The sequence below is a fragment of the Myripristis murdjan genome, chromosome 5, assembly GCF_902150065.1.
Source record: "Myripristis murdjan chromosome 5, fMyrMur1.1, whole genome shotgun sequence".
Lineage (NCBI taxonomy): Eukaryota > Metazoa > Chordata > Actinopteri > Holocentriformes > Holocentridae > Myripristis > Myripristis murdjan.
In genome coordinates this window covers 27504464-27529764 of record NC_043984.1, presented here as the reverse complement: position 1 = coordinate 27529764, position 25301 = coordinate 27504464, and the positions used below count along the sequence as shown (strand labels likewise).

General features: G+C 43.9%; 1 protein-coding gene across 1 annotated transcript in view; it reads left to right on the top strand.

Moving 5' to 3' along the window:
• Positions 1–15710, top strand: part of cdh4 (cadherin 4, type 1, R-cadherin (retinal)) — a 69357-nt gene extending 53647 nt beyond the window's left edge. Inside the window, exons 6-13 of the mRNA XM_030052695.1 lie at positions 488–673; positions 1336–1589; positions 5185–5327; positions 8433–8669; positions 9541–9774; positions 10714–10853; positions 13368–13532; positions 15504–15710. Of these exons, the coding sequence (XP_029908555.1) occupies positions 488–673; positions 1336–1589; positions 5185–5327; positions 8433–8669; positions 9541–9774; positions 10714–10853; positions 13368–13532; positions 15504–15710 (1566 nt within the window). The remainder of the gene's footprint in view (positions 1–487; positions 674–1335; positions 1590–5184; positions 5328–8432; positions 8670–9540; positions 9775–10713; positions 10854–13367; positions 13533–15503) is intronic.
• The last annotated feature ends 9591 nt before the right edge of the window (positions 15711–25301 follow it).

Sequence of the window (25301 nt, the reverse complement as noted above, 5' to 3'; positions counted from 1 at the left end):
CTTCATACTAGCAGACATGGCGTGGAATAAGGGACTGCATTAATGTAATGGAAGCAATGATTCCCTGTTATCCATATTTAAACAAATTTGTCTCTCCCACTTCTCCCTCTTTGCCTTTCTTGGTGGCTGATTTTCTCTAACCCTTCATCCTGTCTTTCGTCTCTCTCTCTCTCCTCCATTCCTGAATCATCCCCTTTCAATTCAAGCTTAGATTTAATGGGAACACCACTGTGGCATTTGACATAGGGCACAAAAGCAATTTGTATCAATAGTCGCAATTATGAAAAATGGAAGAAAAAAAAAATGATGATGCCAAGAAATAAATGATTAAAATCTCCATGAATCTGTTTATTAATACACATCAGCCGAGTGTGGGTTGCAACTGGAACCGTAACCAAACTGTAACCTTTCTCTCTTGTCCTTTCTGGTACCACCCTCCACCCCCGACCCTCCCGTATCCCCTCCCCCTTCATCCTTCTCCCTGTAGTTTTCTGGGGAAGTGCCAGAGAACAAGGTGAATGTGGTGGTGACCAACCTGACAGTGGTAGACCGTGATCAGCCCCACAGCCCCAACTGGAACGCTGTCTACCGCATCGTGAGCGGAGACCCCTCCGGACACTTCACCATCCGCACCAACCCCATTACTAATGAGGGCATGGTCACAGTGGTCAAGGTAAGATGAGGATTTAGCCTTGGCTGTAATGGAAAAAAGGTCCATCATGCCCTTCTTTGGATCACATTATGAGCAATCTGTGTCTGAAAGTGTGACAAAATGAAAGTGAAAATGAATTCTTTATTTTCCACTTTTTTCTCATAAGGCCCTTTCCTCAGGGTGAATAGCAAGAGTGTATGCAGCAGTATTTGCTCACATAGTAAATGAAAACTCCTATTTTGATTCAGTTTTTACCATACACCAAAAAAGGTGATTTGTTTTCTAACATTTTTTATGTGCTCTGACATTGCTTGAACTAAAGTCCAAAAAAACTGGAGTTCAAAGACGGTCATCCAACTTGTAATTCCAAGTTGGATGACCGTTCTGTTTCTTTTTTCTTAAGTCAGAGCTTGTTTTTAGCAGGTTCCGAGTTGAAATGAATGAAGCATAATACCACCAATACTATGCAGCGTTTCTGATTGTTAATCTGCATCTTGTGTGTCTCCACCTGTTCTGAAGTGCCAGATGTTGACAACTGATTGCACTTTTGTCGAATTGTTGCGGTGAATTATATGCAATTTCTTAAATTGGAAGACAAGGTAATCAGCTGAACTGATTTTCCTGATGATTCCTTCCATCTCGTCCTTTCCTTCCTCTTTCCCTCCTCGTTGCTCGTTCTCCAGCCAGTGGACTTTGAGATGAACCGAGCCTTCATGCTCACCGTGGTGGTGTCTAACCAGGCCCACCTGGCCAGCGGCATCCAGTCCTCGCTCCAGTCAACAGCGGGGGTCACCATCTCCGTTCAGGATGTGAACGAGCCGCCCGTCTTTCCCGTCAACCCCAAGCTGATCCGCTTTGAGGAGGGCGTGCCGGCAGGGACCACCCTAACTGTGTTCGCTGCCCAAGACCCTGACCACTTCATCCACCAGACTGTCAGGTACTTACAATTTAACAGGAGCCACAGTGCTGAGCATTCACTCTTTTCCTGGATGATGTAGGAAAACTGACTGTTTTAGGCTTTCTCATGGCTCAGCAGGCATATCTTAACATGTCGGTTCAAATCCCACCCCAGTCCTTTCACTATACACCACTCAATAAGGCAAAAATCCAATTTAAATAGTATTTTAAGTGGTAATCCCTTATTTTAGTTGTCATTTTTGGGAGTAATCAGTCACAGATAAACGGCCACTTCATTGTCCTTTAATTTTCTATTAATGAAGTTTGGGTTTCTGTAGCTGGCACTCTTTTCTGTATCTATTGGGCACTGGTTGCTATTGCTGCTCATGTTAACTATCCAGCTCTCCTTCTGTTTATTCCTCAAAAACCGCTGTTGCCAGTGCCAAAAACATAAAACGCATAATTTCCTGCCCGTTAGAGGATTTTTCCCAGGATAGAACTACCTGTCAGTGGGTGCTTAGAATAGCAAATATAAAAGCTTTCATGAATTGGCTAAGTTAAATGACTTCATTTCTCCAGATATATAAAAATGTGGGGCAGTATTTCTTTAAAGAGGATAAATACACAGTTCAGGTTTTGCAGCACTGGAGTCCGGGGGAGGACTGCAGCCATTCTGAAGGCGAGGGGTAGCGTTAGACCTGCAGTAATTGACATTCATATATAGTTAGATGTGTCCAATTTTTTCTCCACCCCTGTGTATTTACATGCATATAATTGACGTTCATCACCGACGTTGAATCAGAAATGAGCGGTCTCCAATGGCTGTCACTCTGCACTGACATTCTCAGCTGACGCCTCCTCCCACAGGCCGAGCTCCAGTTACCTTTCTGTTGCCAGGCGACGCGTGTGGAGAGGTCATCTCGTAATGAGCTGGACTCTGGTCCATCTGCCCTCTTGAGATCCCGTCTTCCCCTTCCCCTCATTGATCCCTCTCTCCATCCCCTCCCGACCGGGGTGGCACACAGCAGGCATGGTGCCATCCAAGCATCGACCCTGTGTGACAGAAACTCCCATATGCCCACCGAGGTCCAAGGGCACCGTTCCACCACATCACCAGCTCCAACGGGAGAAATCGATTTTTCTTAATGTCAGTGAGACAGCCGTCCGCCGAGGAGGCCACTGGAAATGTTACTGAATTGATAGAGAGAGAGAAAGAGAGAGAGAGAGAGAGAGATCCACAGCTCAGGCCTCTTTTCCTAAAAAGATCCAGTCATGCAAACTAAGTGGGGTGAGCTGTTTTGCCCTTTGAGAGAAGTAACACTTCTTTTACTCTTTCTCTCTGATCTCATCCCTCCCTCTCTCTCTCTCTTTCTCTCCCTCTCTCTCCCCCTCTCTCTCGCTCCCAGTGACCCCGTCTCTCTTTCTGTCTGTCTGCGTGTCTGTTTGCTGCCGTCTTCTACAGAGTGGCTTGCCAGCAGACACACGGCTCATGCTCAGACAGCCTCATCTCCACTGGCATATTCCCTTTTGGTGACCTCACTTGAAAATTCAGATACACAGTCAAAAAAACACCAAATGCACGCAAGCATACACATACACACACACACACACACACATACACACACAGAGGACGGGTGAGCAGGCTGTGCACATGCAGTAGATGGGTGACTGTATCCCTCTGTCTTTCTATTTCTGCATTTCTCCTTGCATGCTTTTTTCCCCCCTCTTTCTCTGTCTCTCTTGGGGAAAGGAAAGAGAAGACAATTTAAGGCCAGACCTGTTAGCCAACTGACTGTACTATGAAGTCGAGCTGTGCGATATGGACAAAGTCTTCTATCATGATTTCATATCTTCTGTCCTTCTGTAAGTGATCGAGGGGCTTTATTGTGCTGGAGTCTGACAGAACCCGTGCTCTTCAAGATACCGCTTTCTGTCCGCGTCAGATTTCTTATATCCAAACGACAAAAGCTCTCCTCTTTTTAGGTACAGGTTCCTCGTCTTGTCTTGTGTCCTGACTTTATTTTTTATCTAAGCACATGTGTAGCAAGGGTGCATTCAAGATGTCTAGGCGCTCTGACTCAGTGATAAAAATACTGGCATGAAGCAGCTTTACGATAACATCAATTGAAACAACAGAGGAAAATCTCTATCAATAGGTGTTTTTCTCTCGTCTCACAATACAAATTGTCATATCACACAGCTCTAATATGAAGTGGCAGCTTATCTGCGTATGTTCTTGTGCTATAGTTATTTCTGTATGGGAACTAATTTGAGTGTTAGACCCTTACCGTAGGATTAAAATTGGGGTTTTAGAAAGAAAGAGTAGCAGTACCATTAAGATTAGGCTAGGGTTTAGGTTAGGCATGTGCTGGTGAAGGCAAGAGGTGAGGGCATGACTGTTGTCAGCGGGAGGTCCTCAGTAGTGTAGCGAGAAGTTTGTGTGAGTGTGTGCACTTTGCTCTGCTCCAGCAGCTGGGTGTGCTTCCCCGCTCCGCCAACCGCAGATGAAGACAGCATGAGGTGGCACCTAGTTGGCACCGGGAGGAGAGGAGAGTGCCAAGCTTACCTGCCAGACAACATCAAACCCTGACTGACACCAAAGTCATTTGCGGGACACACTCCAGCAGATTTTTGCTGTGCCACCGTCACAATATATTTTTCATTTTTTTGTTTACTTTCTCAACAAAAACACTCGTGGTATGAGAATAGCGCCATCCAGGGTGTGTGTCCCGCTGTCAGTCTGTCTCTTTAATTAAGCAATTTGCTAAGTGTGTGCCGGTGTGTGTGCAGATGTGCGTGTGTCATTAGCCCGGGCTGGATTTAGCTCTCTGCCATTAGCTCCCCCACGCCTGCTAGGCTCCGGCTAACCCGTGTTAGCCTCCAACGCACTGCTCTAATTAAACCCCTTCTCACTCACATCACGTCTTCTACTTACCCTGCTTATATTCACAAATGTACCTCTGTTTTCCCCGCTCTCTCTTTTTCTGTTACGCGCCCACTTTCTGTCATCTGGAGTGACAGGCAGATCATTGCATTTCCCATACCTGTGGGCCTGCTCACTTGTCTGCAATTAACCTTTGCTCACGAGGCTCACTGGAACATTGGGAGGGAAGTACTTTGTTCACTCAGTCAGTTGTTAAGTCTCCTCTTACTTATAAAAGCAATGCATAGATTTTAATTGCAGCTGTCACTTGTCAGTCTGTTGATGTTTTGACTTGTGATGGCGGTGATAGTTTGTGCGACTGCTGTGTGGGTACAAAGACTGCAGAAGTTGTTAAGAGCGCTGCTTTGCTGCTCTACACAGTGGTTCTGGTTTTCATCGGTCCTCATGCAAATGAGTTTTTGCTATAAGTTCAGAGAGCATATGCTCCGCTCTCCATCTCAGTATAACATTTCAAAGGTGTGCTGGTATGCACAGAGGCTGCTATTCCTTATTATTGTAAAGAACATTCAACTTGATAATGGATGTATCTGTTCAACAGATAAAAGAGAACTGCTGGAGCTGAAGCTCAGTTGCATACAGAAGTTAATATGTGGAAGGTTGCATGTATGACTCAGTTTTTAAATTTGGGTCTGTCTTATCCTCTCTGTCTGTCTGTCTGTCTGTCTCTCGCTCTGTGTGGACGTGTGCACAGGTACTCCAAGCTGTCAGACCCAGCAAACTGGCTTAGGATCAACAGGACCAATGGTCAGATCACTACCATGGCCCTGCTGGACCGAGAGTCCATGTATGTCAAGAACAACGTGTATGAGGCCACCTTCCTGGCCTTCGACAATGGTAAGTCTGGTAAGTCAGGATGAGTGTGTGTGTTGTGTTGATCTAAACGGTGGCTGCGTAGCTTGCAGTGCAGTATGCTTTTCTGTGTGTGAATGAGTGGGAGAGCCAAAGTGAAGTGTGTGCGCATGCATGTATGGCATATGTAAGCATGCATCAATCTTCCCTGTCTGCTTTGTGTCAGATAGAATAAAAATAAGATCTGTCAATAAGGGTCTTGAGTGCAGCCTCAGCCGCTGCAACAATCTATGGAGCTAAAGAACTAAAGCTCTACAAACAGAAGTGCTTGCTCTCTGTGTAAGTAGGAGGGACCCAGGTGTTCTTACGCCCGTGAGAAATGAGGGATTGGTTTGCGGGGGAAAACTACAATGTTGCCCTGAAGCACACCAACGTAAGCTCAACAAAGTGTTGACTGCCTATTGATTCTAGAGCCCAGTGTCAACAAGGGGATATATTCCACTTTGATTGAAATTCTCTTTACTTATTCTACTCAAGCCAAGCGAGAGAAGCAACAAAGCACCCAGCCAATCATAACCGACAAGTCAGTCGATGGGCCTTGGGGCCCAGAGCAATAGACCTTTACATAGTTGATGCACCAAGTTACTGTCTGATGGAAAACAAAGTTGAAGCACAACGCTGATGAGCTACTGCTGTAAACCCCATCTATGCTGTACATCATCAGGAATTTAGCTTAGGCCCTTGACAGGCTTTATGTGCGCGTATGTGTGTGTGTGCATGTGTGTGTGTGTGTGTGTGTGTGAGTGAGTGAGTGAATATCAAGGCTACAATATATCATTGTAGAGTTTGTTTGTTTAACAGAGCAGTGTAGACACTTTTTCAGACATGGTTTAGAGCATTTATGCTATCGGAATTGCTGGCAGCAATAGTATCACCGAAGGAGGTCTGGTGATGGTAATTATTACCTGAGCGCATCCATTGATTTTATTTGGTTCAGAACAGCTATTTCGCTTTTTTTTCCCCCAGCTGCTGTGGAGGGAAAATTTTGACTCCAATTATGCCCTGTTTCTTTCCACGAACATGTCTGTCTGGATTCTTTTGATCAATGTAATCCCAGTAATTTCAAGTACATCCCAGCGCAAACAGTTTAAAATGATTTCGCCCCCATTGGTTTTGCACAGTGAGCATTGTGCCCACATTTCTGTTGCACTGACAGCTTCATTACAGGTGAATTTTCTGGAATATTTTTTTTTTGTAAGAAACGCACAGCACAATACAACAGTGCATTACTAGTGATGACACAGTGCAGCAGTCTGATCTTAAGGCTTGCTGGATCTTCCACCACCACTGGTGACGTGAGACCGCTTTCCCTGTAACAACAAGGAAAATTCATGCCAAGGACGTCAGCGTTGGACACGGAGATGTTTGAAATCATTTTCAGTCAAAGACTCGAATTTATTGCTAACACTTTTATGTTAAAGGCAGATGAATTGGCATTAATTCATGTACTTCATTGTTGAAATGCTTGAATATACATGAATTATCAAGAATGTACAGTTAGTATCAGTATCTCATGCATTCCTTAATGGAATAATAATACATGAACAACAACAACAACGATACTACTACTACTACTACTACTACTACTACGACTAATGATAATAATAAATAAATAAATAATAACAATACTACTACTACTACTACTACGACTAATGATAATAATAAAGATAAATAAATAAATAATAATAACAATACTACTACTACTTCTACTACGACTAATGATAATAATAAAAATAAATAAATTAATTAATTAATTAATAATAATAATAGCAATACTACTACTACTACTACTACTACTATGACTAATGATAATAATAAAAATAAATAAATAAATAATAATAACAATACTACTACTACTACTACGACTATGACTAATGATAATAATAATAATAATAAAAATAACAATACTACTACTACTACTACCACCACTACTACTACTACTACTACTACTAATAATAATAATAATAACAATAATAATAATAATAATAATAATAACTAAAAGAAAAAATATCAAACCACAATGTGAAAGGCTGAAACAGAGAAAGACGGGGTGGGAGCTGACTGAAGCTCCCCAGGGAGGGCGTCTCAGAAGCCAGAACAGCTACACAAAGCTCTTTGTCCCCAGCAATTCAACCTGGCCAGGAGATCTGCCTCAGAGGACCTGAGGTTGTGGGAGGGGGTATAAGATTTCAGCAGAGAGAGAGAGAGTGTATCAGGTGGGGTGTGCTGAGTGTTGTAGGTGATGAGGAGGACACTGAAGGTCAATGTGACACAGATTGCCCTAGTGAGGATCCAGGCGGCAGAGTTCTGTACATACTGGAGTTTATTGAGGAGTTTATTCGGGGTACCATAAAGAATTTTATTACGGCATGTGAGTTTGCATGTGGCAAAGGCATGGATGACAGTGAGACCCGCAGGGGCGCAACGTTATGATGAGGGAAGAGGGCAGGTTTTGTGATGTGGTCGATGTGTTTTTCAGCCGAGCAAAGACTGGTCGAAAATGATGTAGAGGTTGTAGATGTGAGCTGAAGGAATAATGCTGTGTCCATCACTGCTGTGGGAGAAATCAATTCCAGGGTAGGAGTGAGTAGTTTCATCATCACCAGAATCGTGATGCTGACTGATTAAGCATGTTCATGGCCTCTTCGTTGTAGTCTGTTGTAGTTTTTTTTTTTTTTGTATGCTTCAGTATTAAAGTACACAGTATTGTCCCTCTATTTTCAACACCCCAATAAACCCTTTCTTATCATTTTTACAGACTCACTTTGCTGGTACTTTTTGTTTTCTCATTTCTGAACATGAATCAGCCAGAAAAACTGTAATTCAAACTGAGAGATTGTTTTACTGTTTTCTGCAGCTTTCTCATCGCTGTGTCTTTCATCCCCCCCCCCCTATTCCCTGCTCTCGCTCCATCCCCTGTCGTTTTGTCTTTATGCCTCTGCTCCTCCACGGTTCACCTTTCTATCGCTGTTTCACCGCCTCTCCTCCAACTCTTATTCCCCTGAGTTATTGATCTCCCCCTTGTTCTCTTTCCCTCCTCCTTCCTTCCTCCTTTCTTCTTCTCCTCCCTCTCCCCTTGCTTCCCCCTAGGCTCCCCCCAAGCCAGTGGGACGGGAACCCTTCAGATCTACCTGATCGACGTGAACGACAACGCACCGGTGCTGATGCCCCGCGAGGCCCAGGTGTGCGAACGAGCCCGCCCCGGCTCCAGGGTCAACATCACCGCCTCAGATGCTGACGCCGACCCCAACGTAGGGCCCTTTGTCTTTGAGCTGCCCTCCTTTCCCACCAGCGTCCGGAGAAATTGGACCATCTCCCGTCTCAGCGGTAAGACCGGGCTCAGGTTGGGCTGGGCAGTGCTGCTGTACATTGTTTTGACAAGTTTAGCAAGGATTCAACTTTTTTTTTTTTTTTTTATTGCAAACTGATATTCACTAATGAAAAAAGTCGGATATTGCAAAGGCTAAAATCATCATTATTTTTTCATGTGGTTGTGTAAGATGATATGATGATATATGAAAAAGTTTGCCTTAAGCCTTTATAGACTTGATGGTTGGGATACAAAAATGCCCACTGCAAAACTGCCACAGATGGGACTGGTGACATCAACAAAAACAATGGACTGCTCTTAGCTGTGTGAGAAGTCCCAGTTTAGCAAAACGCCTCACAAAGCTCACAGAGAGAGAGCTGGCTACCATCCGGTGTTGACGTACGATCTGTCGTTTGTGACAAATGAGATCCATTCATCTCTCTGTCCCCCGAGCAGCCGATCTGTCAACTAATCCACCCAGTTGGATGTATCACAGCAGTTGTCTCGAGGACAAATCTGATCACATACCTGGAATCGTCTTCCACAGCGGTTCCTGTCTTAGCCTGACTGAGTGATAGATGCTGAAGGTTATGTGCTCTGTTTTTATCTTTAGTGCCTCTCCACATACATACGTGTCAGAGTGATTGCAGTATGTTTGGGTGCGTGTCGTCGCCGTTTTCATTCAGTATGTCACACCGAGGTACATGATGGCATGAAATCGTCCAGTAAACAAAACAAAATTTCTCTACAGCACACTGCCTAATCTTATTTTCCCCTTCTTCACTCTGTCTCCGCTCCCTCGTGACTTCCTTCCCCACCTCCCTCTCCCCCACTCTCTCTCTCTTTCCACTCATTTGCGATTGCGCTCTTTTTTGTCTCTCTGCCCAGGTGACTATGCCCAGCTGCGGCTGAAGATTCCCTACCTGGAGGCAGGGGTGTACGATATCCCCGTCATCGTGTCCGACTCAGGGAACCCTCCCCTGTCCAACCGCTCGGTGATCAGAATCAAAGTGTGTCCCTGTGATGAGAACGGGGACTGCAGCGCCACGGGGGCTGTGGCTGCTGCCGGCCTTGGCACTGGGGCCATCATCGCAATACTCATCTGCATCATCATTCTGCTCAGTGAGTACAACAAGATGGAACGCAAACATAAAAAATGAATGTACACACTCAATGGAGCACAGCCGTCACGTGGCACAAGTCTGCCCCCCCACAGGAATTCATCTGAATATGAGAGTTTTAAGGCTTGAACCAGCTCCAACCCGCGACAAGATGAATTATGAACTCATAAGAATTTGGAAATTGCAAATAAGGTATTTGGAAAAAGGACAAAAAAGTAGCGATACAAGACTGGGTGCTCAGCAGCTTTTATTTGGCACTGCTTTTTGCCACCTTTCATCTGAAGTTACATTGTGTCTTCGGTGATTATAGTGACTCCTAGTGTGCTAGTTTGCTAGAGGCCGGTACAGATGAACCCCTGAAATAACTTTGGGAACAGCGACATCTCTGATTGGTGAAAGTCGTTTTTGGAATTATGATTAGTGTTGTACTCCAAGAATAAAATACAATTTCTGAAAAAACATTGAAATCAGACGGAGCTATGGGTTCTGCAGAAGAACACTGTGTAAAAATGTTTCACTTGCTCATAGTTAATGAGTCATACTTGCAAGGCTAATATGTAATGGCTCAAAATACTCACTATGGTGAGTAGTGAATCAGAGTTTGTCTTTCAGAACCCACGACTAGGACTGTTGCGCCCTGTAATGAGTCATCATATCAATATTCATCATATTCAACGCTATTAAAAAAGCACTCAGGAGAGAGGTGTCCAAACAACGTTGGTTCCGTTGTTTCTCAGTGAAGACAGTCACATAAACTCACGCAAACTGACACATTTTGAAGATGTATTAAGGCTACACAACATGTACATTTTAACATGTTTAATATTAACCTCCCACACACACACACACAGAGTATCAGCACTGTAAACTAACACTCAGTACTCTAGTGCCCATACTTGACCACAGCTTGTGTGTGTGTGATTTGCTGTGTCTCCTGAAGGCATGGTGCTGCTGTTTGTGGTGTGGATGAAGCGCAGGGAGAAGGAGCGTCAGGCAAAGCCCCTGCTGATCGACCCCGAGGACGACGTTCGAGACAACATCCTCAAGTACGACGAGGAGGGAGGGGGAGAGGAGGACCAGGTATTACAGAAATACATACGCCACGTATATACCATCCTGCATTCTGTGAGTTTCACTTCTTGCATTTTAGGCCGCGTTTCTCTGCTGTATTCCATGTGGCTCCGTAAACCCAATTGAGCATAACATTTGCCTAAGTGGTCCCTCCATATGGTCAGACAATACAAACGTCAAAAAGGCATAAGCTTGTGTGCACAGCAGCCATATGAGGCTTATGATCTGCACACCCTAAACACCTTGCATTCGGCTAATTTCTATATCATCCAACACGCAAACATACAGAGGCAGATGTGTGATGCACGATGGATAATATTTCACTGAAAGTTGAGCAAACAAAACAAGCAGGGATTGGGCAAGGTGGAAGTTAATGCAAACAAACCAGGTAGGAATACAGACAGGTATAAGGACATGAAACCCGAGAAAGCCAAGATGCGCATTTGATGATCTGGCAGAGGCTGCTGGGTAAGTGAATACTGCTGAAAGGCTGATTAGTGATGAGGAGCAGCTGGTGCAGGGAGGAGCGGGGCTGGCTTGATTGCAGAGAGGGAATAGGTGTGTAGTGAAAGCAAACACTGACTGCGTTTACATGCACAAAATATTTCATTTTTTCCCCCTTATTCTGAATAAGACACGCCAATAAGACGCCTTGTTGATATCCAAGCCATGCAGAATGTTTAAAATTAGGTGTATTTCTCCTTTCTCCTTTTGTGAATGCACCTCTAACCCAGCCTCGCAAACTTGGCTTGGCTCGCTGGTTTGTTTACAGCACGCAGAGCTTGCCGTAAACAGGCAGCAGTGTGTCGCACATAACATCAGCATATCCCACATGACTTGAGTTGAAAGTGCTCCATTCAGCAAAAGGCTTTATTAGGAGTATCCACACAGAAAATGCTCTTTACAGGAGCCGTTTCAAATTCTGAATGTCGTGGAAAATTAGTGTGCATTTAAACACAGACAACACAGACACAGACAAGCTAACACACAATGTGTACACACAGTAAACTTGTCGCTGCCTTTTTCAAGCGGGGCTCGGCGCTTCGCATTGTTGCTCTCGTTAGGAATCTGTGAGTGTCTACGTGGCTGGCTTACGCGCTAAAATGAGGAGTGACAAGGAGTGTATTTAGCGCTAATGTGAACAGCCAGAGAGAGACTAGCAAGGAAGACAGGAGTAGTTGAGTAAGTCAGGTTAGGTGATCCTCTGACAGGTGAAAGTGAGTGAAAACAATGAAAACCATCTTGCTCAACAACACTTAAACTTAAACACTGTAATTGCAACTGTACGGTCATCACTTTAAAAAAAAAAAAAAAATCATGGATCATTAGCACATAGAACATTACCTCTAAGATTCCCCTATTTATCATACATATACAGTACCACACACATAGAGGAATAAATGATTATAATGATGAAATGCAGTTATGACTAGGGTTGCAAAATTCCGGGAATTTTCAAAGTCGGAAACTTTCCATGGGAATTAATGGGAATATATGGGAATTAACAGGAATTTACAGGAATAATCTGGAAATTTGCAAAATTGCATGTTGGCCTATAAGCGGGAACTTAATGTAGTTGAAGAAAAACCGTCTTGCAGCATAATCCTGATTAAAACAACCAGATTTAATACAAATTCAGTTGAATTTCCACGCGACTCGAGCGCCATCTGAGCCCTCGGACAACATCCAGTCAAGGAGGTTTTCATGATATGACTGGGGTAAATATATTTGACCCATGGTATTAAAGTTTAACTGCAAAAAATAAGTCAATATGTGTTTAGTAGCTATTTAAGAGGCTTTCATCAGCCATTGAGCTCCACTGTGATGCTGGTTCTTCTGCCTTCTGCTAACCAATTTTTTTTTAGAAATGAAGAGTTCATTTGCAAAAACAGATAAAAGCCATTCTTAAAATGAATACACCTTTTTCACTGATACTGCTTGGAGTACACACACACATATATACACACACACACAAAGCATGATTTAGGATAATAAACATTATGCCAGACTAAATAAACATATAAAAAATAGAAATAAATATAAAGTAAACTTTAATAAAATTCAAAAAAGTTTAAAAAGGTTTAATAAATTCAAATGGAGATATCTTTTTTTTGCAAATGAACTCTTCAAATATAGTTTTCATATAAGAACGTAGGTTATAGTTTGATTTAGCTGCTGACTGAGGAGTGTTCATCTATTCATTGAGCCTATTTCTATTCATTTATCCACCATCAATCTTGAAGGACTGAGAAAAAAAAATCGACTCAAAATAAGTCAAAAATGTCATTAGTTTGCACGCATGTCTGCTTATGACAAAACAAAATTTCCAAAATTCCCCAGCTGAACTTCCCATGGAAAGTTTCCGGAATGTTTCCGGAAATTTACCAGAAATTTTCCACCCCTTTGCAACCCTAGTTATGCCCAAGACAAGAGTGCAAACATGTAAATAACGTACAACATGGACGGTATCATCAGATCACACAAATTGATTCTAACCTTTCTCTCACCCCTCCACCCCTCCAGGACTACGACCTGAGCCAGCTGCAGCAGCCCGAGTCTCTGGACCACATCATCAATAAGCCAGCGGGGGTGCGCAGGGTGGATGAGAGGCCTGTGATTGCCGAGTCCCAGTACCCTGTCAGACCCAGTCTGCCCCACCCTGGAGACATAGGAGAGTTCATCAATGATGTATGTTCACTGATACCAAGATGGAGTGGAGGGGAAAACGCTGATCCAGTAAAATGTTGTTTTTAGGGCAAGTCTTTTGTTTCCACAACTGTCAGTTACAACGCACCGAGGCAATGTTTGATGCAGCTCAAGTGCACCGCCTGTGTGTCCCCAGATGCAACTCATAGGGAGGGTTTGACCGAAATGGAGTTTTGATAAAAATACAGTAGAGTAACACAGTACATGTCGTGATATTTTTAGACTGAAGGCACCAGTCGCAGACATGCCATACCTTTAAGTGAGATCATTTTCATTCCAGGAGAGAGAACAGTATCCTATGAAACAGCATTTAGACTGTCAAGGAACACTAAGGGCCCTATCTTGCGCCAGACTCCCTAAACCCGCTATTTGCGGATTTAGGATTTAGGAAGAGGCGTTCCCCCATAAAAGTTGCTATCTTGTGCACCTCCCGCTATCCGCAAAACACCTGCGCTACCCGCTATATTATGAATAGGCGTGTTTTGGGCGTTACGCCAGTTAAACCAACCAGTGTGCCAGGTGCCATTGCCTTTAAGGGCAGGATGCGCTATCCTAAATCCTAAATCCTAAACCCGCGATGGAGAGAGGGAGGTAGATTTTCTCAGGGCTTCTACTGAGGCTAAAGCAAGTTGGCTTTATATATATATATACATATGATATTTTATATTATAGGCGAGTTAATTCGGGAGGTGGAGCCACATGTGTCCAAGTGGACGTGTCACAAGGTTGTACTGATTGAGTAAAATCCCCGGCCACACCACACACACACAAGAGGCAGAGGTGGAACTATGTGTAAACTAATTTATTGACAAGGTAGATTGGGCAAATAAAATATTAAAAATAAAATACAGCACAGCTGCTGGCTTATGATAAAACAATAAAACGTGCTGGCATAAGTGTCCAATTAAAACAGTCTTTCCTCTAAACAGTCTATATGAGTAATATACTCAGTCCATTCCGGCGGCGTCCCGGTATCAGTCCGACCGTGTGCGTGGCGAGGCTCCGTCGGGGCGCGCATTGAAGCCGCCTGGGCGCGCTCTCCTAACAGCCCAAACTTTAGGGATAGGGATAAAGTGTGTGCGCAAGATAGCAACTTTAGGGATAGCGCATGAAACACGCCCACGGACACACCTCCAGGCGCACATGATGCAGTCGGCATAACGGATAGCGGGTAGCGGGTGGCGCAAGATACCGTTTAGGGATAGCGGAAGCTCCTAAATCCGCAATTTGCGGGTAGCGGGTAGTGGCAGCGGATAGCGGTTGGCACAAGATAGGGCCCTAAATACCTTAATTAAACATTATTAATGGAATAATGTGAGATCGATTCTCAGCTCCTTAAAGCAGATTTCAGTGCAGGTTTAACAAATTGACACCACCGAAGCTGTTGAGGAAGCTTGTATCCTCACCTCCATCATATCAGTGGTGGGTGACACTGACTGGCAGTATCCAGTCTTTCAATCAGAGACACTTCACATCAAGGATTTAACCATTTTTTGAAAAATTTAGTACAGCTACATCTGGCAAACAGGCTCTGCTTTGTGTGGGAGCCTCAGGATTCCTCGCAGCATGAGGACTCTGCTGAAACGCTAATCTCACCCTGCATAGTCAATCACAATAGTCACAGCATAACAATAGGCATAGTTGAAATCATAGATAGCCAACTAATTCAAACATGATCGAGCCTGTTTAAACTGGCAGGAGGATGTCGGAGTGGTGGAGGGACTTGCAGCACTGGCATGGCATGAAATCAGCAGTGTAAAGGCAAAAACTGAGAGCTGCCAATCAGCCAGATAGCCAGTCTGCTGTGGTGCTTGCAGATTTCAGTGCTCTGCCTGAACTAACCCAATGCTTCATTTATTAAATGGAGGATCTAACCCTGCTCATGCACCAAATGCAAGACGTCAGAGAAGAAGCTGAACATCTTTCCTCTCTTGCCTCTCTTTCTCTCTCCAGGGTCTGCGGGCGGCAGACAACGACCCCACCGCCCCTCCCTATGACTCTCTGCTGGTGTTCGATTATGAGGGCAGCGGCTCCACTGCTGGCTCCGTCAGCTCTCTCAACTCCACCAGCTCAGGGGACCAGGACTACGACTACCTCAACGACTGGGGCCCTCGCTTCAAGAAGCTGGCCGACCTCTATGGAGGAGGGGACGACGACTGAGAGAGGACGGGGGGGCTGGGCTGGGCTGCGGCAGGGGTCGGGAGAGGCGGGGTTGGTCTCAGACTGATGCTCCTCGAAACCACAGCCAGGGGCCCCAAGAACATGACATAGGTTCCATGGTAGACATGTGAGGACTGGACCCCTTACATGGGCTGTGTTAATTTGCTCACAGCAACCGAGCCCTCAACCACGAGTTCCGCTGCAACGCAACTGTATTCTGGCTTTATATTTTTAGTGGCGAGTTTTTAGTGTGATTTTTTTTTTTTTTTTTTTTTCTCACCATGCTGGACCCTGGAGCTCCCCGGGGACAAATCAAGGCAGCCGTGAGAGACACAAGTAGTGAATTTGTGCTTTGATTGATTACTGGAACAAAACCATCATTTGCTTTGGTCTCACACTGAAGAGAATGTTTTCGGGAAGACACTCTCTGACTCTCTCTTTCACTCTGTCAACTTGAATTTTCCTTAGAACAGAAGCACTGTCATTTTATAAAGTGCCTTTTGTGGTGTGTTTTTGTATCAGACTCCTGCTATCTCAGGGTCGGTTGCCATTCGTGCAGTTTCGGGCGGCACGTTCCCTCATTGGCCCCCACACCCCCCCAACCCAACCCTGCCTATCACTCTCCTCTCCCTAACACAGTGATGCAGATGAAAAAAACCCCAGCAGCCAGTCACAGGAGGGAAACAGTACATCCGGGGCAGACTGTAGGATATGATATGATTTCTGCTTCCTGGCCAAAAAAGAAGCCAATCGGAGTTGTTTTGGGCGAAGCAACTCTCGTTCCAAGGACCTGCTGAGTTTGGACTTGACAAGCATCACCTGGTCAACACAGCTACGACTACACACTGGCATTTTGTGTGACCGTTTTTATACGTGTGGGGGTTTTTTAACTTAGTGGAGAATGCCTGCCTTTCCTCTGTGGACTCATGAGTTTAGGAGCCTTTGTGTTGAGACGCTTGCCTGCCCTGTATGGTTTTGTGTTGCTTTCTCCACAGTGTAAAGCTTATATAGGCATGATCTGAGTAGTGAGACGATGTAAGACAGTGGGACTCGAAATGACTTTGAAGGAAGGCATCGGAGAAGTACTGAAAGGAATTTTCTCGCCTTGAACATTCCCGTTTTTTATAGGCCAATGAAACTATAAAGAGGTGCATGATTTTTTTTTTTTCCTCCAAAATGTTTTACTCAACGCACTTGTTACTATGTGGTGAGAATGTGAAAATAGTCAGCGGAAACTATATGAATATACTCTGTATAAAGACACTGAGAAAAGAAAAATACTGTAAGATACCTATTTTTGAAGTATTAATGACATAAAAGTTGCTGCTCTCTTTCTCTCGCTCTTCAGGGGGCTGAGGGATATTTTTTGGCCTGTTCATTTTCAATATGTGGATATTCTTTCTTTCTGTCTTCTGTTGAAGCATATATTTCCATTTTGCTCAAGATGCCTGCTTAAAGTTTTTGTTAGTTTGTTTCAGTTATTTTTGATTTGGCAGGTTGTTTTATAAATTTGAAAAAAAAGAAGAAAAAGAAGAAGAAACGTTTTGTTACACTCCTGTTTTTATATATAAAACGGCCTTCCCCTTTCGCTCTCTATTGTCTTTGACAAATGCGTTTCTTCTGTCGGTCTCTGGCCTTGGGACACTGGAAGGTTCAATAGCCATGCCTGCTAATAGTTGTTCTATTATTCAGTGTATTGGGATTCTTTTCTTCATTCGTCTAGATACTGGATATGTGCTTTAGAAAATAAAACGAGACATGTTTTGAAAATGTGCTGCTTTATTGAATGTGGACTATCTGCATCCTGTTCTGCTGTGCTGCACCACATGGCCTTGCTGGTTCAGTAATAGCCCTTAAAAAAAAAAAGCCTCTCATTAGCTTCAGTGATTCACTTCTGGGTATCATTTATTCACTGGCCAAACTATAATTTAGCATCTTTGTGTGTTTCATAATATGGCTGGTTGTACCATGTCATGACAAAACGGAATAATTGCATCTCCTTTATTTTTATTTTTAACAGTGGATTTTATGTATTTTTACTGTTGCTCCCTAAGGCTACGCATTTTCAAGAGTGAAGTGAAGCCTCCCTTTGGAATTGAGCATTTAACCTTTGACTGTATTGTTTAGATATGGCCTCATTTCCAACCCTATTTTCATCCTTTCCTTCATGCCAGAAGTAGGAGTGGGAGACCCGAGTACAGGGTCAGAAAGTGTATTTGTGTCCATTCCTGTGATTTCAATTAATCAGCCGAGGCGCCAAAAAACCCACTGGGGATTTAAAGGGATTTAATCCTCTCCGGCTGTGTGTCTATCAATTAGCCACACCATTAATCCCCACGGCGTAATCTCATTAGATAGAGTGCCTTTAATGAGACACCCGGAGAGAAAGCAGAGAGGGAGACAGTAAGAGAGAGAGAGAGAGAAATGAGGTGGTGGTGAGATGAAGGTGTGGGCCATGTGAAGACCTGATTAGAGGGAGGGAATGGAAGGTCAGCCGAGGGAGGGTGAGAGAAAGTGAGATTTCAGCTCAGCAGGAACAACACATAACATTTAGGAAACAGTGGTGGGAAAAAGACAGAAAAATGGGAAAGCGAAGTGGAGCAGCATTTCAGTTTTTGCCACGCACTCCGGCCAAATAAGAGAGGAGCGCAAGAGTGAGCGATGGAAAGAGAGGAAAGACGCGCAGAGATGAGCGGAGATGAGCGGAGCTGATCAACCGCGAGCGTGCTGGGCTAGTTAATGAGGGGTGCTTTGATTCCCCTGTTAATCTCTGTTGGAATATCCCAGTAATGAGAACATCCAATAATATAAGCTAACCTTCAGTATAATAATGAAGGCCTCCATGGGCCCAGTGAAATTGTGGAACCATGTTAATAAGAGAGCCATCAGCGGTGGGTTCCATTGCTCTGGAATAATAATGAAGTTGGTAAAAAGTCATCTCGGTCGTAGCCAGTCATGATAAGGAGATTAACTTCATAGAAGGTTTCTTTGATGGGCTTAGAGGCATTTCACTTGGCCTCCCTATGGCAGATAGAGAGACGAAGAGAGGAAAGCTAACTGGAGTTGCCCCTTGATAAACGGCATAAACAGAGTTTTGCTGCTGGCTTGCAGCCAATGCCTTGTGTCTTGTAAATAAAGTTCTCTTCTTAAAATGTGTCCAGGCCTGGCGCTTTTCATTTCCTCTCCATAAAGCGAGGGAGCCTCTTGGGTTGGTGCTGGGAACAATCCAATCTGAAAACGACTCGGACCACCGGATTTCGGTTCTGATACTTGCTGGGTAATCAACTGTTTACAACTTAGAGTTGATGAGGTTGTCGGTGTTCACACAAGGTGCTGCTGACACAGCCCTTGGCCTCCTGCTATTTTAAGACCGAGCCTAAAATGAGATCAAAGCAGCAGGATCAATTTGATGTTACTCCTTGCAAAGACCATCCACTGTTAAACAACTCCTGCCATTCACGACGTGGGCGACTGGCCCGTTGTAGAAGGAGAGCAAAAGTGGGAGCCCAGTCAGAGATTTTTAAACCACTTCACACCACCGTGCCATGATTATGACATGGTGGTTGTCCAGAGTAAAAACACAGGTCGGCAAGTCGGCAGTGAGACACTTCACTTCTTGATACCAGCGTGCAATCAAACCTCTCCATGGTTTACAGCACTTCAGAAAAAAAATGCTTTCCAGGAAATCTTGCCTTCTCTATATAAGGTGGGATGTGATTAATAAAAGGAAGTAAAAGTTGCATAATTTTGAAAACTACTTATCCATCTAACAGTAAGTCCCTAAACTAATGTGTAAAACTCTCACACAACTCCCACAATCCTCTTCTCGCATTCAGAAAGAACAATGTCTAATCACCACAAATTCACCATGGGACTGTACAGAGTCTGGCCTTGGTGTCTCCCCTCAGTGTAAGTACATGAAAAGTGGGCTGCTTTGGCTGCATGGCCGTGCACAGATCGAGGCTTTGTGTGACTGCGTGCTCGAGCGCAGTAGGACACCTGAGCGGCATACTTAAGTTCATCCGTTGCTCTAATCAATCGGGTGTAATTCTTCACCAAACCCGCAGGTTAAGTGCCTTCCCCAAGACACAAGCTGTATGCCTAAAGGGTGTGACATGATTCCTTCACAGTCATATCAGTCTCTGGTGCCCCTTAGGGTAAAATCTGACTTCTATCCCCATCTCCCTTTCCATCCACTTCCATTTCCCTTTGTCAGCATCACTTCAGGAAGGGAGACCATGAATAATTGATCTATAGCGGGGTCATTAGTATAAATAAATAATTGCCCACCACACGTGCATACCAGCATTAAGCTTGTAAGTGTAATGATGATATAACAATAACATGATGGAGAGGAACGCCAACCTCTCTGGGCATGTGCCAGATGTTACCTGATTAGTCGCCGCCTGATGACTTTTGTCTTTGTGTTGTGTGTTTGTGTGTGCGCCCAAGCTCTTCCCTCCACCTCAACAGTACACATTTACATATGCTCCATGGTATTTCTTCATCAAAGGGACTCATAACACAGCTCATGCATAATTCATTTGTTTTTTGCTGAACCTTACACAGGGTAAAAGTGCCTCAAGGCAAGGTGAATTTTTAGGACTAAACATGTCTGTCAAATAGAAGTAAAGCAATGCAAAATCATTTATACTCCATAATTTTTTGTTGTGCGGATTCAGAATTTGCAGATATTTAATTTAATATGTTATTTTTTTTTTTATTTTTTTTTTTTTTTGGCTGTATAGCTATAAACCCTGTGGTTTTTATGCTTTTGTCGCCTAAAGTGTACCACCACTATTTACTCACATAATAATGTGATTTAGGTTATATGAAAACAAACGGCGTGAGAGTCTGCAGAGTCTGTTTGGGCCTGGTTCAGCATCAGTAATAAGGTTGATTTAGCTACTGTGAGAAAAAACCTCTGAATTTTTTATTTAACAAGCAGGATGCCAGGCCATTGTCAGAACCAGACAAAAGATGAGCAAGTGAAATTTGAGGAGCTGTTTTGAATCCTACACCATGTTTTCTACCTGCACCACAGAGAAAGTTGGAGTTTGATTGCATGTATATGACTGTGGTCGTGTGTGTGTGTGTGTATGTGATCCAATGCATGGCCCACATTTCTGTGGGTGTACACATGCCACACTTTTTTTTTTTTTTTTTTTTTTTTTTTTTTGCCTGTGCCACCACATTTGGGAGATGACTTTGTAAATGTAGATAGTCTTTTCCTTGGCGCTGGTCTCTCCTGTGGGCTGACCTGCCTGTGGTGTCCTGCCTCTGCTATGGGCCTGGCCTTAATCAGTTCCATTAAAGAGGCCAACAGGCTATTAACCCCCACGTCAATACTTCACAGGTTCAGCCACGCTTATGAACCCATTCCGCTGCCAGTCATAAACACCGGCCTTATTATAGCATCTCCAGGCTAAAGCAGACTGCCTCCGTCGACCCTATAACAAAGGAGACCTAAAGTCAGCATTAACCCGGGCAGAGCAAGGGCAGAGACACGCAGTAAATGGAGTCGTGAGGAGGTGTAAACTAATGAATCGGCACTCCTTGTTACATCTGAGTGTCTCATTCCTCGGGAGAGGTGGAGAAGAATTCTCTTTCATTTGAGCATAAAAGTGGTTATAGGCTGCTGAATTTGTGCGTCCTAATGGATGATAAAGTGCAGTGAGTGAATCAAAGTACGCTGCATCAGTTCATTCAAATCACACTCATGTCCCTCCAAGGAGAGTTTTATTCATAAGCTCAAACCTTAATCAACAATATCCAAGGAGGCATTGAAAAGGATAAAATTAATGAACTGACTTTTAGTATTCCATTTGTCTCACTCCATGAATGTAGTAGGATTATGAATCAAATTTTGCCTTCATTGGTTTGCAAACTAATCTTTAAGTCAGTAAAAAAAAATAATAATAATAATAAAAATAATAAATAAATAATCATAACCTATTCATTCAGCTGTTGGGGTCGTACCTTAATAAAGAATTTCATAACCTTCTATTTCAGTAAGTAATGGAGACGGAGCCAGCTTTCATCAGCCTCTAACCATCATTAAAACTGAGCCCCTCTGCGAGCGTAAACAAGAAAGGAAATTTGGACCTGACTGCAGACTTATCTCAAAAGTGCAAGAGGAACACCCTGCTGTGAAGCACTATCACAGCAGTCAAATCCCCTCTTGGAATCAGACAAAGGCACACATAGCTAACTGCATACACATATTCAAACATTCACAGGAAGAATGCAACTCTCTCACACACACACGCACGTGCACACACACACACGCGCACACATATACTTGTCCCTGGATATGGTCCATCTCATCATGTCACCCAGGGGTGGAAAAAAGGAGATGACAACAATGAATTTAACAAATTAATAACAACCCCTCTAATAACTGTCATGGAAGGAAACAGAGTGAAGTGATGTTACCTCTTCCCTTTTCTTCCCTCCGGCAGGCTCGAGGTGTTTACCCAACACCCTCAGGTGCAGTGACTGCGATGTCGCTAGGCAACCGCACCATCCCTGTTGTCGCTCTGCCTCTGGCACTCAAGCGAGAGCTTATGTGGACTTAACTCTGAAAGAGCAGCGGTGTTGAGGAGTGGAAAGGGGATTACCAGGAAAAATATTGGATTGGGCAGGCGCACAAGGGGCAGGGCCTAACCCATGGGCGTAGGTTTCATTTTGAACATGCACACACACACACACACGCACACACACACACACACACACTAAACACTAAACACTAAGCACTTCATTCCCTGCATTCAGGTGAATTTATTTTCATCCACTTCATATTAATTTAGTGCTAATTAGCAGCATATTAAAAGTGGTCCAACCTGCAGCCCATGCTAAGGGTTCCAGTTATGTGGCAGCCACTGGGTGATGAGCTCCCAGGAGGAGGAGTGTGAGCTCCCATGAAAGCAGTAAAATCATACATCTCTGGGGGTTGCTAATACATTAAAAACAACCATTATTTTAATCACAAATAAAGCATTTTTCAGTGTAATGAGTATTATTTCCAATGCACAATATTCTGCCATGAATGACAGTATGGCTGCACTTCACCACCACGCCAAAAGGGGTCGCAGTAGAATATTACACGAGCCATGCCTTTAGAGAGCGCACCAGGCGTAAACGTTTGAACCCATTCGACAGGGTTCCAGTTATAATCTGAGCTTTGTGGAAGAGATAAATAAATAAATATAGCCTAAGATTGCCTAAGGGGTGTGCTCTCTCTCTCTCTCTCTGTGTGTGTGTGTGAGAGAGAAAGAGAGAGAGAGAGAGAGAGAGAGAGAGAACTGCAATAACTGTATCTACTAGGCCTTTTGAGAGCGTGCGATGTAGCAGCCATCATTATTTTCTATAATAGATGGTAGTAGACTTGCTACCAAAAAAAGGCCGCTGCTGCAGACAGAGTCAACAAGCCTGGCTAGTTTTGTTTGTTTCTCTTTTCACAAATAAACAAGACAACTGGAATTCACCCGTTAGCATGACAGGCGCTGCAGAACACTGGGCAGGGCTGTTTGCAGGGGCTAGTCAGTCACTTCATCCTGGCACCAGGCCCAGTGCAGTCCATTTGGCCATATTTCAGATTTCTGGGTATTGAAACTGAAGTCTTTCTCTCTCATTCTCTCCATTTCAAGGAGGGTGCACCTTTTAGGCCATTATGTATTTACTTATCTCCACCCCTCACCTCAGTTATGTGAGAGAGCTCAAAACTCAGATTATAACTCGAACCTTGGCCCACTCCATAGTTGTAGGCTCAACTCATAGACCCAACTCAAAAACGTCTCCTAAAAGCTCAAAAATAGGGGGGAACTGCTCTTTTGGAAGAAAAAAAAAACAATTGCAGTTGAAAATCACTATGTTATTCTGAGTTGATATACTATGGACATGTGTGCCATTTTCTATTCATACCATCCACAGGCCTGGAAAACACTTTTTAAATGTCAAGCTATTTCCATGACCATGGGAATCCTGCCTCACTCACTTCAGCTGCACTCTCGCCGTTTCCTGTGGCATTCTGAAGGCCGGAATTACTAAATTACCCAACAAATAACTACAGTTAGGTGAGTATGGTTTCATCACTGCTTGTGGACAGACTGAATTAAATAAATGCATTCCATAGTTGTAGCCCTGACTCTTAAACTTTCCTTAGTAGCCTTAAAACATTTTCTAATCTCAGAATGCACCAAAATGCCTCATGTCCATGTTGAAAACAGCTATAACTTTTATTGCTATATGAATTCGTAACATGTAAATAAATTCCAATTGATGAAATGTAAATTCAATTCAATTCAAATTCTCCAGCGGTGGCACAGAGCTAAAATGAAGTGTGGAGAGTCAAGGCAATGTGAGACGAGTGTATGAGTGACATTATAGCGTGTTGTTTGTTTGTTTGTTTGTTTCAAAATAAAAGCCCTGTGCTGCTTTCATGTTGTTATTGGGTGGGTGGGTTGCACGTGTTGTAAATGTTGAAGCTGCGCCTAAGGAGCTGATTCACCAGCAACAGACAGAGATGCCACGAGCGACGTTCAGATAGTACAAGTCCCAGGTTGTTTCTGCATTAACTATTGAGAGCCCTGCTGCAATTAGGCTCTGCTCTGTCTCAGCCACACGCTGCTGGGAAATCAGAGACATCCTGGGCTGCAACCTGGGAGGACGGGAGACAGCGCTAAATGCCATGCACAGTAGGAGTAGCTGATATGAGGGACTCTGGTCAAAGACACTGAGCACCAAAGCCGATGAACCGGTCAGCAAGTCAGATTATGGCGATACACGAACACACTGAAATCAACCACCCATAATCGAGTAAAATCTAGTATTGAGAATGACTTTTGTTTCCAAAGAGAGGCCACATCAGTCACCAGAGAATCCTGCAATGTAATAAAATTTTAAGGGGATGAGCTATTGCCACCTAGTGGATTCCAGATGTACCTCCAGTGTGGGAAGTGGAATTTTGGCAAATCACCACTGATGGCTGCAAACATCCACTTATTGTTCCTCTTTGTTCAGCATGCGTACGAAAGCTGCTCCCAATCACTGTAACATCAGGCTACTGTCCCACTGGCAGAATGGCCTAATTATTTCCACCCAATGGTTGTTGTGAATGTAAGCATCTGATGTGGCAGCTGTTGCCAATGCACCGTGTGCTGGGATGATAATGGAGACGGACTCCAACAAGACAATCCAGCACAGAACAGGACAGACTGGTAGCAGACTGTGTGTGTGTGTGTGTGTGTGTGTGTGTACATGTGTTGGGTGATGTGTGATCTGCTCAAGGGAGCTGTTCTCAATAAATGCTATTTGTGTGGAGCAGGGGGAAACATGTTGTGTACGACAAGTGGCAATACAGATGTTAGTGGATTAAGTTGGATTATCTGTGACCAGGCAGAGACTGAAGGAGCTCCGAAGGAATCATCTCTAACAACACTTTATTGTACAAAGCCCCGGCATCTTTAACAGGACATGCAGGCCACATCCAGATGCTCCGGTGAAGTGGTGCTGCCCCCTAGTGCAATATGATGGGATGAATACTTTCTTCATCACACTGAAATCTATACAGCCAACAAACCAACAAAATCA